At 46.7% G+C, this 17661-nt stretch overlaps 1 protein-coding gene across 1 annotated transcript in view; it reads left to right on the plus strand.

Annotated features, from left to right (window-relative positions):
* Positions 1 to 17253, plus strand: part of LOC119454610 (phenoloxidase-activating factor 2-like) — a 68293-nt gene extending 51040 nt beyond the window's left edge. The window contains exons 7-9 of the mRNA XM_049668130.1: positions 6221 to 6395; positions 10482 to 10639; positions 14957 to 17253. Of these exons, the coding sequence (XP_049524087.1) occupies positions 6221 to 6395; positions 10482 to 10639; positions 14957 to 15148 (525 nt within the window). The 3' untranslated portion in view covers positions 15149 to 17253. The remainder of the gene's footprint in view (positions 1 to 6220; positions 6396 to 10481; positions 10640 to 14956) is intronic.
* The last annotated feature ends 408 nt before the right edge of the window (positions 17254 to 17661 follow it).

Here is a 17661-nt window from a genome sequence, read left to right on the forward strand (position 1 = left end):
ATATAAGGCAGAATCTCGTCGCAATCTTTGTGTTCTATATTCACGTACATGAAAAGCATGTCTTCGAGTGTTTTGTTCAGGCGCTCTGTTAGTCCGTTTGTTTGTGGATGGTAGGCTGTTGTCTTTCGATGAGTTGTGCCACTGAGCATCAGGACGTGATCTAAAAGCGCAGCTGTGAATGCGGTGCCTCGGTCTGTTATGACGATGGTTGGTGCACCATGTCTCAGCACAACATTCTCTATGAAAAATCGGGCCACCTCTGCTCCTGTGTCTCTCTGGATAGCTTTTGTTTCGGCGTAGCGAGTGAGATAGTCAGTTGCTACAATAACCCAGCGGTTACCAGTAGTAGAGGTAGGGAGTGGACCCAAGAGGTCCGTTCCGATCTGGTCAAATGGCGTTTGCGGTACTTGAAAGGGTTGTAGCAAACGGGCTGGTTTCGTTGGAGGTGACTTGCGCCGCTGACAATCTAGGCAGGTCCGAACGTGATGTTTCACGGCAACGGGCAGTCCTGGCCAATAATATCTTTGTCGCACTCTGTTCAGTGTCCGCGTACATCCTAGATGCCCAGAAGTGACCTCGTTGTGGCATGCTTCCAGTACTTCCCTACGAAGAGCAGTAGGAACGACGAGCAAATAGCTTGATCCGCTCGATGAGAAGTTCATTTTGTATAGAACTTTGTTCCTTAAGCAAAACGATGATAATCCTCTTGCGAAAGCTTTAGGTGCTGTCCGAGTTCGTCCGTCCAAAAAATTAATCAGGCCAAGCAACTCAGGGTCGTCACGTTGTTGTTGTGCAATGGTAGACGTGTCGAGAAGACCGAGGAATGCTGTTTCCTCTTCATCGGTCGAAGGAGCTGATTCTATTGGTGACCGACACAGGCAGTCGGCGTCGGTATGCCGTTTCCCCGACTTGTGCAGGACCATCATATCAAACTCTTGCAGTCTGAGGCTCCAACGTGCTAATCGCCCGGAAGGATCTTTCAGATTTGTGAGCCAGCAGAGTGAATGATGGTCGCTGATAACCTTCAAGTGCCGACCATACAAATAAGGGCCAAATTTTGTAACCACCCATACCACGGCGAGGCATTCTTTCTCGGTTGTATAGTAATTTGCTTCTGCGCGTGAGAGCGTTCTGCTTGCATAGGCGATTACTGTTTCTGTGTCCTCCTGGCACTGCACAAGAACAGCTCCGAGAGCAACATTGCTGGCATTAGTGTGAATGATTGTCGGCGCTGTCTCGTCAAAGTGGGCAAGCACAGGGGGCGTTTGTAAACGGTTCCGCAAATCGATAAATGCAGCTTGCTGTTCGTCGCCCCATACAAACGCAACGTCATCTCTCGTGAGGCGAGTTAACGGCGACGCAATGCGAGCAAAGTCTGCAATAAACCGCCGATAATAGGCGCAGAGGCCCAGAAAGCGTCTGACAGCCTTTTTATCTGAAGGAACAGGGAACTGTGCGACAGCGGCAATTTTTTTAGGATCCGGGCGGACTCCCGCGTGACTGACGACATTGCCAAGAAACTCTAGCTCCGCAAAGCAAAAGTGGCATTTCTCCGGCTTTAGGGTGAGGCCGGCGGGCGGTATAGACTGCAGAACTGCTTCAAGCCGTTCAAGGTGCTCTTCAAACGTTGCGGAAAACACTATGACGTCGTCGAGATAGACTAAGCAGGTTTTCCACTTCATCCCCGAAAGCACGGTATCCATAAGCGGTTGAAAAGTAGCAGGTGCAGAGCACAAACCGAAAGGCAAGACCTTAAATTCGGATAGTCCATCTGGCGTGACAAAAGTGGTTTTCTCACGGTCTCTCGGGTCTACTTCAATTTGCCAATACCCGCTCTTTAAGTCCATGGAAGAGAAATAACGAGCGCTTCGAAGCCTATCAAGTGAATCGTCTATGCGGGGAAGCGGATACACGTATTTTTTTGTAACCTGATTTAGCTTTCTATAATCCACACAAAAACGCAGGCTGCCGTCCTTCTTCTTTACCAAAACTACAGGTGATGCCCACGGGCTCTTGGAAGGCTGAATCACATCGTCTTCAAGCATTTGGTTTACCTGCCGCTGTATCGCTTCATGTTCTTTTGGGGCCACACGATAAGGGTTTTGGTGAATCGGTCTCGCTTCGTCCTCTGTGATTATGCGGTGCTTGGTTAGGGGCGTCCGACCGACTCTTGACGTCGTCGCAAAGCAATCTCGGAACTCGGCCAGTAGTGCAAGAAGTCGTTCTCGCTCGTGTTGCGGTAAAGTAGCGTTTACGTCAAGCACAGGTGCTGGGTCTTGCGCATGCGCTTCTTCTAGTACAGAAAAGCACCCACGAACATCAGCGACATCGTCAAAATAGGCCACAGCCGTGCCCTTTGGTAGGTGCCGTCACTCTGTGCTAAAATTGGTCAACAACAGGTTCGTGCGCCCATCGGTGATATTTACGATGCCTCGTGCAACGGCGATACCGCGAGTAAATAACAAGGGAGTTACTTGGTCTGCAACTCCTTCACAATCAAACGGTACGTCACATGCAACCGAAACAAGTATACATGACCGAGGTGGGACGACCACGTCGTTTTCGATTAGACGACAGGCGTTGCGTTTCGGCGATAAGCAGGGAAATAAATCCGGAGTCCTGTGAAACGTAACCAAGCGGTCCGGGATGTTAATTATGGCGTCGTATTCCTGTAGAAAATCCATGCCTAGGATTAACTCTTTACAGCATGTTGCAAGAACTACGAAAGTTGCCACGAAGGACGAACCTCCTATGGTGACTCTCGCCGTACAGCTTCCAGCAGGCGTGAGCAGTTGGCCGCCCGCAGTCCTTATATGAGGTCCGGTCCAGGGCGTTTTTACTTTCTTAAGGCGAACGGCTAGAGCTTGACTCATTATCGAGTAATCGGCACCAGTGTCGACTAGCGCTGTCACTTGCTGTCCGTCAACTGACACAATAATATCGGCGCTCACAATTTCGTTGGCGTTAGAGTTTGTCGGTATTTACGGCGTCCTGCGGCGGGATCATTGGGGGTTTTTCGTCGTCTTGCCGGCCCGCAACCATAGCCCCAGAGGTCGCCGCCGTTAGTTTCCCCGGCGTGGACTGGGCGACCTTCTTCCCCGGAGGTCAGCAAAAGTACGTCCACTCGGTGCAGATGAATGAGCCGGGGACGGAGAGCGTGACCGCCGGCCAAAATCGGTCTGGTGGTCGGGCTGAGAGTCATCGTTCAGAGTGCGCGTTGCGGGAGCACCTTTAAAAGTAGCGTCGTCGCGGCGTAGCATGTAGTCGTCACTGGTGCGTCGACCGTCGGACCAGGATTGATAAGGTTGAAATGAGGCATCGCGGTACCAGCAATGGCGGCAGACATGGCTGATGCCTCCGCAGTGATAGCAGAGGGGGCGCCTAGTGGAGTGCGCCATACGTCCGTTCTTCGAATTTGCGGCCGCCTCGAAGGCTCGTCTTGTGGCGGTGACCAAAATGCAGCTGACGGCGGCTGGCGGTAGGACGGGATCGGCACAACGGGCGGATGTCTCAAAGGTTCCTCTGTTGGTGATGACCATGGTGTGGCCCTCGGTAACTGATGGTGCGACCGCATGGACATGACAGCTGGTTGACGTCGGACAGCGTCGGAATAACTTAGGGGCGCTGCTCGTAACCCGGATCGCCTGCGGAGAACGCTTGCCTAATTTCCTCACGTACGACTTCAGCGACTGACGCCATGGGTGTGCCCATGGCCGGTATCCCGAGCTTCTGAAGTTCTTCGCGAAGAATCTCCCTAATTAGATCACGAAGGGAGTTATGATTGCTAACGGTCATTGCGGCGGCATTGATAGGAGTGCTGGTGGGCATGCAAGCGATCGTACTGCCTGCATCTTAGATGGAGTGCACGTTCAATACCAGTGGCTTCCTTTAGAAAATCCACCACGGTACTCGGTGGATTGCGCACAAGTCCGGCGAACAGTTCTTCTTTTATGCCACGCATAAGGTACCGTAATTTCTTTTCCTCAGGCATGTGCGGGTCAGCTCTACGACACAGGCGGGCCATGTCCTCGGCAAACATCGCTACAGTTTCGTTGGCTTTCTGAAAGCGCTGCTCAATTAGTTGCTGGGCACGGTCCCGTCGATCGACACTCGAAAATGTTTCAATTAGCTGATGTTGGAAATCATTCCATGTAGCGAAACTGACTTCGCGGTTTTCAAACCACGTGCGAGCACTACCGTCAAGGGCGAAATACGCGTGGGAGAGCTTTTGTTGAGCAGTCCACCCATTGACCTTGGCAACACGTTCGTACTGGTCAAGCCAGTCTTCAACATCTTCATGTGCGCCACCATGAAAGCGATCGGGAATCAGTGGTTGCAGAAGGGTTACCTGGGACGGACTGTGAGTAGAGCTGTCTTGTGGAACTCGTGGAACCTGTGGCAGGTTGGCGGTTGCCATTGGAAAAGGTAGACAGGGCTCGGACGAGCGTTCTTGTAGGGGGTTGAGCTCGGGGCAAGGCCTAGCAACCGCCGACTGAAGCGATGTACAGGAGTTGGAGATGGGCTGGATGAACGGCTCCCCGGAGGAGTTCGGAGCATCAGGCAGGGTTGTATACCCAGCACTTCCACCAGTGTCGCGTGACCACGCGAACAAGAGACAACACTTTGAACAAGACGGCGGAACAGCTTTAGAAAAACACCAGAACAACAGACGTCTTCTTCGTCTTCGAGTTCCCCCTGTCCCACTACACGGAGCACGTTAAAGCACATATCGTCATCGTAGTCTAAATGTCTACATAGAGCACGCGCCAATATATATATATATATATATATATATATATATATATATATATATATATATATATCAGGTACCTCAAAGTGATCAGTGGCCCCAGGAGTGCATGTTCACAATGGTCCTACATTCTTACACTGCTCAGCCTCCGGGATCGTTCTACGAAAGATACTAGCAACATCCCTTGGCTTTATTGCTGGTTGGGTTAATGTGGTCGTAACTAGCAAAGCAGCAGCAGACTTGTGTGACCTTGCAGAATCACAGCCCATTTTCCAGCGAACCTGTTTCTTTCGAGCGGTTCCAAAAAGAACAAGGACAGTTGTCTAGATGAATCAGACAATTTAAAACGTTGCCCGTTTGTGACAGGTTATTTTGACACCTTGCCAGAATATAACGTTTTCAGGCATTGGCATTTTTTTAAATCGCTGTAATTCACCCGCACGCACTTTAAATGCCAGGTTGTTGGAGTTCACTGTTACCCCAAGGCTGCATGTTAATTTCTGCGTTGTTCTTAAAACACAGTTATAACGCTCCGAATAGGCTGCATATGCAATTCACAGTTGAGGCCTGCAATTTGCCCGCACAGTTTGAATTCCGTTTACACGTTACCTATAGCCTGCTTCTATTTATACAAAGGTACGCATTTTGTAGGTAATCCAGGACCCCGTATAAACTTACTACAAACCTTACAAACGGAAAAATTTGCGCCAGAAGGCAGAGTGACGTTCCTAGTAAGACCAGTAATGTCCAAATTCTGGGACACATTGCAGTTAAGATGCCCTTTATGTCGGTTAAATAAGAAGATCGTATAACGGAGTGTTCTTTCCGGTGATTGGGAAACGTTGCTGATAATGGCAGCGTAATATTTAGAAACATTTTTTTTCATAAATCTTTTTCTGAAGAACAAATCCACAGACGTATAGCTTCGCACATTTATTTTACATATTAGTGCGCCTATTAGTGCTAAGTGTGATCTTGGTGGCAACTGTATACAATGGCTGCGTGTAAGTGTAGCGCCGCTCGTAAAGGGTAATTATTTGTTCTCCGGAGCGCTTGATTACGTAAATAATTACAGGGGGCGTAATTAACCGAAACACTGTCTATTTTGCGTACGGATTACCCAAAACATTCCCCATAATTTCGTCGAATGTAAGCATTGTGTAACGCAAGGTTACCTCGGGACACGGGGAACATTCAGTAAAAACTTCACATAACGCTTTTGAGCACATGTTAAGAAAATGTTTTATAATACGATTGTATTTAATCCACATGCATTTAACTTGGTACACTGGCCGCACAGAGGTTTCTCTACATCGTTGCTAAACTTGATCTTGGTGGCCTTAGTGGTTATGTTTTCATGCAATGCCCAGTACAAGTGTACGTGACTATGTTTGTGTCTGTTAAGTGCATAGGTGGACACTTTTCGGAAGGCTTGCACAGAGAATCGCTTGTTGCTTCGTGTGGACACAGGTGATTGTGCACCCCAAGTTCAGGTCAGCGCAGATACGCAACGTTGCCGTCCTTCAGCTGCGGGAAGAGGTTGCCACCACACCGACCATCGGACGCGTGGTGCTGGCCAAGCCCGAGGACGGCTCTTTCGCTGCCAAGCATTGCGTCATCAGTGGCTGGGGCAAGAACCTCAAGCGTACGTGTTACCATCTCACTTCCTACTGTGGCTTTTTGCACTGCATCTAGGCGTCTGTCCTTGTCGATGACCACGGCTTCGACTGTAGGTAAAGTGTTGTCACAACAGTGCTTCAATATGCAATGAGAATTGTCATGAAGCGCGTATGGTAATTTTTGAGACCGAATCAAATACTAATCGAATAGGCGCAGAAGCGAATCGAATACCAAATAGTTTTTGAGTAGTTTTCGAATAATGAATAGCCCTTATCACAATTATATAAAACGATGTCCACATCCCAGTATTCTTAAGGTTATCAAGTTTCTGTCATTGCGCACGAAGCGTTGTTTATTAGAAGCACAAATGGAGCACCAGAAACAAACAAGTAGTTCCTTCGCACGCACAGGGCTCTTCAGAGTGTGCGAACGATCGCGGTACAGCCTGTAAAGTACGGCCACGCAAGGGACGTAGCCTGCTCCACTACGCAAGTTCTCATGTATTATTTCCATGCTATGCCCGCGGGGGTGCAAATTTATCGTACTTTTGGTCCAGTTATAAGTTTACTTGGGCACACTTGATGTTTTGAAATATTCGAAAAGTATTCGAAAAATAGTCGCATTTACGAATGCGACTATTCAATCCGAAGACCAAATCGACTAGGGCACTATTCGATTCATTATTCATTTCGAATATTCGCACACCCCTAGAAAAAAATAAATATCCATTTTCCGCCCAAGAAACACAGCGTCTATCTATGCGGGTTTACAATGAAAAAAAATTGCTTAGAGAGACAAAGGAAGAGGAAATGCAAGGAGGTTAAGATGAAGGGGAAATCCAGTTTGCCGCCCTACTCTGGGGAAGGGGGCAGATGGATGTAAAGGTATAGGAAAGGAGAGAGAGAGCGAAAGGTTGCACAGACACGCAATCGCAGCAGGTCACTATCACCGGATTCTATCACCGCACAACCCTTGTAGCACTACGAACACTAATTCAGGCTACAGACGCTTGTGCACGTTTATTGACCTTTAAAACTGTGACAGTGTCCTCGTCATCCTCATCTTCGATGACTTGTGAGATCGGTATTCTAATATGATTTCCTCCGTTAACGATCTCTGACGAAAGCGCGCTATCACGATTGAGAGCGTTCGTCTCTCTAAATTTTAGCGAGAACAGTCACACAGAATCTGCTGAAGAATCGCCTCGCTACCACAGGCATCAATCACACCAGATGTGTGCGGATCCAATTCGGAAAGACCACTCCGTAAAAGCCACTCCTAGCCATATTCGACAACGTAGGATAGCTTCGCATTGCCAGCTACCCTACTTTGTCGAATATGGCTAGGAGTGGCTTTACTTCATATTTTTTTTTGTTTCTTCTATCACCTTTTATTCCCTTTACACCTTTCCCCAGTACAGGGTAGCCAGCCGGTATTTACACTGGCTAACCTCCTCCGTGTCTTTCTTTCCCTTTCTTTCTCTCTCTTCGAATTGCCCCAGTCTCGCCGGGATGCGAACTCGGGGAGGAGAGTCCACGTTGTGCAGCCGGTTGCCTTGATAACTTGGGGTATTCCAGATGAAGAATACGATATCTCGTGCGTGCATTCAAAGTTTAATAGCAGCATCTGTCATTGATAATCGTGTGGTCTCTTCTTTGCTGTCTTGAGACGCTGACTGAGCCGCGTTATCAACGTGCTCGTTACTTATGACGCCGCAGTGACTTGGAAGGTACTGAAATGTCACGTGGTTTCCTTTCGCTGCCATGGTATGGATTAGTCCTCCAATCTCCCGTACCAGTAGTTCACATGGTCCGCGCCGCAAGAGCAGATAGGAAAGACTGCAGTTTTGCCATCGAGTCGCTGAATATTGAACATCTGCGAGGTTGCTCTTGGCTGACGAGACGAAGTGCTGTTTCAAAAAAAATCGGGGAAGTTTGCACTCGGTCGCGCAAAGGTTAGGCACAGCGAAACTGTCGATCCTCAAGTCTTACCGGCTGCTACTGCTAGGTCTTAACTTGGTTTAACTTAACTACGCATGTAGGAAGGTATTCTCGAGTGATCATTTTCGGAGGTACCTTCCATTTCTCTACATTTCGCGTGACTAGCGCTGGACGCGTCGGCGCCTACGAGCGACAGCGCTCCTGGCATGTCACAAACGCAGGCAGGCTAACCAAGTTTCGTACAGTGCCAAGAACGCGGTCGCTTGGCGACGCCGAGCGTGTTGGCGACATTTAGCTTGACTAGCGCTCAACGCGTCGGCGCCTATGAGCGATAGCGTACCTGGCATGCCACTGCAAACGCAGGCAGGCTAACCAAGGTTGGCACAGTGCCAAGAACGCTGCTGCTTGCCGACGCCGAACGCGTTGGAGGCTAGCCGCTCGATATCTATCGCTCGATTGCACTAGGCCGCGCTAAGCTCAAGACGCAGCTTCGCTGCGTCTTGAGCTTAGCGCGGCCTAGTGCAAGCTTCCGCCTTTTTTTTTCTCCTGGTTCAGCGCGCCGCGGAGTGAAGAGAGGCGGGGGTCGGGAAGGCCGGGAGCTGGCGAGGAGGAGACCGCGTGCATGCTCCTTCTCCTTTTCCGGGTTGCCATGGCTACGGCGCGGCAGTTTCTTGGCCCGCACCACAAATTACGGCTGGCTTAAACAGCTTGGCTGGTAAAAACTACAGGTCCTACAGTCACCAATGTCCATGTATCACGTCTTGAAACTAATGCTGGTGGCTCTCATTGGTAAAACCGCGGCTCCGGACCAAAACTGAATAGTTTCTGTTGCAATAGTGTAAATATGAACGTCCTTGGCATACTTTTCGTGAAAAACTAGGGGAGATGGTTGTTTTAGAGCACGAGAAGACAGCTCAAATGTTTGTCTGATTCTTGGTATACGGTGATCTGTTACCTAGGTTGCAACAAACATTATGGAGGAATTGATGACTGAGTAGCCGGGGCTGGATGGAGGGCTGGTTTTATAACCAGAAATCGTATCACGAAATGATGCCTGCGGCACTTCTTAGGACAGTGCTGCAAGATGATGGGGAGGGGCTCCGTCAAAGTGCCTAATCGGCACCCTCAGCCCGTCCACCGCAATATGTTTTTCTATTGGTTGTCCCAGGCAATTGCAATAGTCGCCACTGTTGACGCGAATTTTGGAAAGGCAAGACAAACTCCGACAGCCCAAACTTGAATAGCCTGCAAATACGAATATTTGTCCTGAAAGTGTTTATCGGTACGGGCGAACTGTTTCTCAAATATCTCAAAAACACAGAAATAGTGCCCTGTGCAATTCCACCATGGCATGCACTGACACTCCCCAAGTCTTTTCGCCCAAAAACTTGAAAATCTGGAAAATTGCGGTCAGGCGCTGTTTAAGGTACGTTGTGTGCGGGCTCCATGAGACATATCTATCAATGATTATGCCGCCAAATGGGATAAGGGAGCAGCACGAATTGCCCTTTGTACTCACCACGCGGGCGTTATGACAGCTAGTGGCCGCAGTCCTCGAGTGAGACGTGCTCGTGTTTGCCGTGCCAGCGTGACAACGTGCTTGTTAGCTTAGTGAGTATATATATATATATATATATATATATATATGGCATTTGTTGTAGCCGATAAAATGACTGACCTTACATCGTATAGATGTCTAACAATTAGCTACCCCAATGAATGCTCCGCTTTTCGGGCCGAACGGTGATTTTTTTTTTTTCTGGTAATGGCGAATTGAAACCATGCCACACGGTATCTCAAGCGCAGCAGCCCGACGCTTGAGCGCTGCTGCACGAATGCTGCGGTTAGTGAACGAAGGATTAATTCTCAGCGTCAGTACGCGCCGTTGCACCAATGGTTCACCCTCGAAAGCCATTGGTCTCTGCAGTGCTAGATCGCACAGCGTGTCTAACGCGGAGCGGGACAGAGTAGCCTGACTCAGCTGTAGTACATGGCTCACGCACTGACACGACCTTATCGCGGCTCGAACTCGTCGGCTCATGCATGACGCGTTTCGGCGGTGGCAATCCATTGTCTCCCTACATCGCTTGAATGCTAATCGCTTTAGCGTAAACACTCATCGTGAGGTGGGTTCTGCTGGAATTACCTTGGGTATCGGTTCCTCCGTGCAGGCGGCTCCTTGTCTTCGGTACTTACCAAGGCCAACGTTAGCATCGTGGAGAGAACGCCCTGCCAAGCGGCCCTCAGGAAGACCAGGCTGGGTCCATCGTTCAAGCTCGACGAAGGCTCTATGTGCGTCGCCGGAGAGGGTGGAGCGGCTGCCTGCCAGGTTTGCACCTTCCTTAATTTCAAGCATACAACACTCACTCTTGATATACGCAGAAACTTGCCGAGTTGTGGCATAAGGAAGCCGGAAGCCGTGGCTCTCAAATTGAGTTGTGTGACGTTATATATTCGGAGAAACTAAATTAGAACTCGTATTTATTTGAAAGTAAGGTTCCTGAATGAGATAATGTGTGTTGCTTCGTTGGGATATATATATATATATATATATATATATTATATATAACCTGTGGAAGGCAGGTTGGAAGGCGTTGGACGTTTTTACGAAATAAGCTATTACCACATTTGGCTGCGCTTTGGTAGTTTCACCGCTACGTTTATTTTGGAGAAGTCGTCGTTGTTGAGATATCCGTATTAGCTTAATTACCGATGGCCTTGTAGCACAATTTTACTGCACATTTCCGAAGCAATTTTTTTCATTCAAATTGTTTGATCGTGCTCGACAGATTGAATTTAATTCAATATTCTGAGTAGTTTTGCAGGTTTTAACACAAAGTGGCTGGCCGCTGACTTGCAATAGACATATAACTCCAAATAGACATATATTTATATTTATTGGGTACTCTCAACATGTGTTATTTTATTTTAAATGGCTATGAAAGTACACGCTGAGAAATGTGAAAAAGAAGTATGACAATTCTAGCGACATGGCTTTTTTGTTTTTGCCTGTTTATATTGCAGTGTATGTGTAGGGTCAGGAACACATGTCCTTAATGACAGTCTTTGTCATTTTATAGAGGACGTTTCACTCTTTGTGGCATCGAGTTTCTTTCAGAAATTAGGACTAGCTGACTCGCCCATATGAAATCCGTTTTGAAGCTGCATACAACTGTTGATCAAAGATAAGATTTCCCGGGTCTCTATTGTTATCCCTAAGACGACTTGAAGGTGAAAGCCCAAGTGCCGATGCATTAAAAACGGACACATGACGTACACATCCCCCTTAATTCGCTTAGTCTATTTCGCTTAGGTAGGCCGCTTAATTCTCTTACTTATCCTCTTAATTGGCTTAGTCATCCTCGTAATTCGCTTAGTCTTTCCCCTTAATTCGCTCAGTGTACTTAGCTTAGTCATCCCTCTTAATTCCAAAGGTCGAGAGTGCGACTCCCACCAGAGGTCTTGAGTTCTAGTACCTTAACTAACTATACCCTCATTAACGGCGCCCTGATTAACTTCGCCTTCATTATAATTTTTCTTCTTCCGTAACGTCATCCCATTGTCTCATGCGATCGTCGTCATACCGCCTTCGTTGTCTCATCGACGTCGGCCTTCGTCATTGTATTGTAATCATACTGTCGTCATTCCGTTATGAATATGGCGCCCTTGTAATGCCGTGGTCGTCAGTCGCTATTATGCTTACATTGTCACACCGTCGTGGTGATGCCGTCGCTGTCAAGCCACCGTCGTCATACAGGTTTCGTTATACAATCACTGTCACGCCATTGTCATCCTCATACGCTCGTCGTCATCCCATCGTGTCATACCTCATGCGATCACCGTCATTCTCGATTCTTCCTCTGGTTGTCGTCATACCGTAGTCATCACCACATCGTTTGTAACCTCATTGTCCGCATGTGATCGTCGTCCCGTTGTCTTCGGTATACCATCACCATAATTTAAGAATCGACATCTCAATTCCGTAGTGCCGTCTTCGCTATACGCCCTTTGTCGTTCCATTCGTATCCAACTGAGAATGGTAGTCCACTCGTTTGCTTTATCTCTTGATCGTAACGGCCAAATGGACGTAATTTCTTGACTTTAGTAAAGCTTTTGATATCGTCCTGCAAGATAAACTAATTTTATAGCTTAGAATCCTTGGCATCCCTGAAATCTTTTTCAACTAGATTTCTGCATACCTGCCTAACAGGAAGCAACACACTGACATTGGAGGACAACTTTCTGGCAGTCTCCCAGTCACGTCAGGGGTACCACAGGGCAGTGTCCTGGGCCCCCTGCTCTTCTTGGCTTTTTTTTTACGATATTGTGAATGTAATAACTACTGCTCTGCAAATCCGGCTGTTTGCAGATGACTGCGTTTTGTTCAAAGAAATTTCTTGCTCCGATGATCAAATTGAGCTAAATAACAACCTGAATAACATATTGAAGTGGTTCAATGATTGGGGGATGGTTGTTAACTCTTACAAATCTGTATTCCTCTCTATAACAAGGAAAAAAAGAACACCTCTGTCTCTTACTTACAGACTTAGCCCATCGTAATTGAAAAAAGTCGACAATTACAAATACTTAAATGTTACATTAACAACTAACTTATCCTGGAATATACATGTTAGCAATATTTGCTCATCTGCCTTTCGAAAGCTCTGCTTCCTAAAACATAAACTTCAAACCACCCCAAGAAATGTTAAACTACTATGCTATTATTCCTTAATCAGACCCAAATTAGAATACGCCAGTGCAGTATGGGACCCGTATACTCAAATAAACATTAAGTCTCTTGAAAGAATACATAGGAGAGCAGCCGGGTTTATTTATAACAATTTGTCACGAAGTGACTCTCCATCCGAAATAATGGTAGTCAATGTCATTCCCCTTCTTAAAGCGCGTCTAAGACAGTTCCGAAACGACTTCCTTTCACTGTTTCTTAACCACGAACTTGCGATAGATACATCACCGTATATATTACCCTTACTAACCAGACCCACAAGGCACCATCAGCCTAACTCTTTAACACCTTATTTTGCTAGAACTGACACTTATAAGCCTTCCTATTTTCCACTCACGGTCTTAGTTTGGAACGAATTAATCCAGGCATCTTTTCAGCCTCTCCTACTACCCCGAAGTAGCACTGTTGTACGATTTCACATCTGTTATTGTAGCACTATTATTGCACTAATCTAGAAACAGATTCCGTTGTTGGTCGCTTTTTGAAGTATGACAGTTTTTGAAACTACCTACCTGCTTGGACACAAGGGACTGCAGTATGTAATAAATAAAAAAAATCCTCCTTCCTCTTTTAATGGTCGGCGTCTTCCAGTCGTCGTCATGCCTCCATGGTGACGGGAGACCTTGGCAAGCGAGTGCCATAGCAAAGTGGGACGATATCGGGGTACTTGGAATATATCCAAATCAACGAAAGTCTCATAATTACCGCTGCACGTGTTAAAAACGGAACTTCAAGAATATGGTGTGTCGCTACATTGCTCGATTGCTATTCGCATTACCATCGACAGTTGTCGTGAGATTAGTTCTGCCGTACTTTTATTATTGGTGACGTTGATAATCTCGCTAAGATAGCAAATCAAGGCACAAACTAGGAGTGACTCCACGGTGCTTGTTATTTATTCTTCCCGTAAATGTAAGAATAAACAACAGTTTGTTTTTCATCCTGTAAGAGTAGGATATCTCAGATTTACAGAAGTTATTGAACACGCTGGTGCCTAAAATTTTCTGCGTGTTCACTCCTTTACATACAGTGTTCGGCAAGTGACTTTACATCTCCTTGCAAAATTGTTTTGCGGGAAGGTTGAAAATTTTCAAAGTTTATTCAATATACGAGTAAAATGTACACAAGTACAGGAACTGGACGAGCCAAAACATTAGGCGGATCCCACGCCCTGTGGGAATCCATGCAAACGAAGCTTTCTGTGCTGTTTACTTTGATTTACAATAATTAGTGGCTATGTCGACAGGGAATCTTTAATTTCCTTAGCATTTAGTACAATACAAAATTTGGAATTTATGTTAAATGTAATATTGCGTGACCGACTGCGTAGTACAGAGAACACACAGCAAGACGTGTTTTCTTGAGGCGTTGTGCGCTAATTTTCTTAACCCCCCAGAAGGTTAGCATTGTGATTGCGTGACATGGCACATTTGATTGGGGCCAAAGTGTTAAACTTTGGCCCCGACCACTTAAAGCTTCTTCTTGCACCGCGTGTTCACGTGCAGTTTTTCAACGTTGTCGTCCTTCAATCCAGCACGGAATTCGCCTCGGCGCGTGCACTACATGTCATCGGCTTCTTGTCTCCAACCGCCGCACCGCCTCGCGCACCACACATATCACAGTCTCAACCCACCGCACCGTGTCGCGCACTCCACACACCACAAAGTGTTAATTGTTACTCGGGCGGTATTTCTGAATTATTTTCTATTCACTGTGCTCATAGGGCCATTTGGTTCTGTTACTGACCCCGTTTGCGTCAAATTCTGGAATTAGAGTTTACAGAATTTCTTCCAGGGTGCTTAAAGTTCAGGCGTTGAAAATAAGTGGTGTAATTTTATCCTGAATATGATTTTACGCGCATTAACAAAGCATGTCGCACACTGAATTTGGGAATTGCAGGGAGACGACGGTGGACCACTGGTGTGCAAGCGAAGCAGCGAGGATCGGCCCGTGCTCGTGGGTCTGGTCTCGTACGGTGACCTGCCCTGCGGCCAACTGGGAGTGCCGGCCGTCTACGCGGATGTGGCCAAAAACATGGCCTTTATCACTGAGGCCACGGGTCTGCCCCGTGAGCGCTTCACGAAAGCATAGAGGGCATAGCGAAAGGATTGGGGTTGATCTGCTGATGACAACAATGTGTCTGGTGCCAAACGTCAAGGCCCAGGGATGGATGGCATCGGGACTGGTTCTTGGGTTACCTAGGACTTGCTACACCACATACTGTACAAAGGTTACACACACATACCTCTAGCGCCAATGTACGCTCGACATTGAGACATGAATGCATGGAATTTGTGCGCAATACAAGGGGCGATACCATTGTCAAACACATTTCATTTATCTTGGACAAGCGCATGATAGTGTACCTCCAATTTCCCTAGTTAGCAGGTGCGTGTTGAGTTACCCCAACTTCATATGCGTAGCACGTTTGTCCACATAATGTAAAAAAATATGATACTCCTTTTAACGAGACGGTTACCATTATATATTGATTTTGTTGCTCTCATCACCCATCTGTGTTTTTGTTCAGTAACCAATAGAAAAAGTATGAGGCCGGCCTAATACAAGATCATGCCAGTACGCATGCTATGACTTACGGTCGTACTGTGAAAAGTTCAAGTGAAATCTTTAGTTCATGTGCGCTAGCCCCCGAGCACCAAAGAGTTGATTGCACACGTACTCGTCCAATGAGCGCAATCTAGCATTCTGCTACTGAGATGAAGCCAATTAAATGTCGCATAATTGTTTTTATATGAACGTTTCTAATATGCCACAACATATTACCATAACACTTTTGGACTGCGTCATTTACTGAACTCTCCTTCAGGATGCCAGCGCTTCGAATAAATAATGGTTAACTACGGAAGAAAATGCAGTACCTTTATGACATTAGAATCAAGTGCCTGATAATCAGAACCAAGGCCTTCCTTCTGAAGACAACACCATCATAACTATCAATTGGATACCGGGTCACGCTGCCATCACGGGTAACTTGTATGCCGACAGAGCAGCTCGAGAATTTGCACATAACCGAGCACTCATTACGCCGACTGCAGATGACCCTGACCAAGTTGACCCCGAGTATTCAGCAATCCTGAACTACCACAGAGGGAGTCGCTTGCGATATCCCCCACCCCATCGAATACTAAAGACGGAGGATGCCGCTGCCTGGCGTAGGCTCCAGACAGGCACTTACACGAACCTACACATATTACATTGCATGCACCCCACAGCCTACAGGGACGAATGACCGTGGTGTGGGGCCACACCAACCCTACACCACATTACGTGGGAGTGCACGCTACACAACATAGGAACACCATGACACGAACACCACGAGGGAGCAATGGGAGGCACTGCTGTCCAGCTCGGCCCTCGACGACCAGCTCAAGCTGATCCAGAGAGCAGACAAGATGGCAAGAGCCAGCGGAGCCCTGGACTAGGGGCCCCGGCCATTAGCGATGCCCCATTGGGGCAAGACAAAACCATCTTCGGATTAAAGTTTTTTTTTTCCTTCTGATTGAAGAAATACAAACAAAAAAGTTCCCTTTTGAAGCAATACCTATCCTTTTGGCATGACGCTCACAATAAAATGAAATGCATATATACATCTTAGCGACAAGTTCCGCGTAATTGTTCGCAGATATTTATAACAATGGCTAGTAATTATGCTTTAAATAAATGCAACTTCTACCATAGCACGTTTGTACCATAGTTGTGTGTGAGCCGTGAGACAAGATATACATTTTTATTTAATTTTTCTGTTATACTACATTTACTTCCTGCAACCTCACAGTAAATCGCATTGATGTGTAGAGTTACGTTCTCTCTTTTTGAAGAGATGGAAATGCATTTTGACGATGATTATTATCTTTCACACTAGTTGCTACTTCATGAGTAGTAGGTATTCCTTCGACGACCAAACATTACGCTCAGTTTCTGTATTACTAATAGTGACGTGGAGTTCTGTCGTAATCTAAGTTCTCGAGTGGAAATATCCGGGCAATACATTTCTGCGCATATGGTATACATGTTCAAAGCAAAATAGGGAGTAAATTGTCAGTACTTTTGTTGTTGTTTGTGTTGCAATGGCCATGAATTGATGATAAGGGATTGTTCTTTAATCGTTATACGTACAGAGACATCATTGATCTTTTTTGTATCCCGTTTTCTACTCAGAAAAAATAAAAGAGTAACAAGAAGACTATCCCAATGTATATTATTTATATGTGCCAATGAAACCTACCCCCAGCAAGGAGGAGTACCATGAATATTTCTTTATTTCTTCGTACTGTTCGTCGTCTGGGCCTTAAATGATGGGGGCGACGTGTGCCAAGATATAATGAAACAGTTGCCAGGTGAGTGTGTTAAAAAAAATTTCACAGTTTCGCCTTAAGGGCGAAGCAATGAATGCGATAGCAACACAGCAATGTCATACGAAGTAAGGTGAGCGGCTTTGGTAGCAATATGAATTGTAGTAAACATGAGCTGATTAAGTAAGCAGGTGTGCTGCGGCGTAAGTAGACCGACATGAAGAGAGACTCGATGACCACGAGAAGGCGCGTGTGAAACGGTGGTGTTGATGAGAAGCGCTTCCCGTGGGC

This window comes from Dermacentor silvarum, chromosome 5, assembly GCF_013339745.2.
Source record: "Dermacentor silvarum isolate Dsil-2018 chromosome 5, BIME_Dsil_1.4, whole genome shotgun sequence".
NCBI lineage: Eukaryota > Metazoa > Arthropoda > Arachnida > Ixodida > Ixodidae > Dermacentor > Dermacentor silvarum.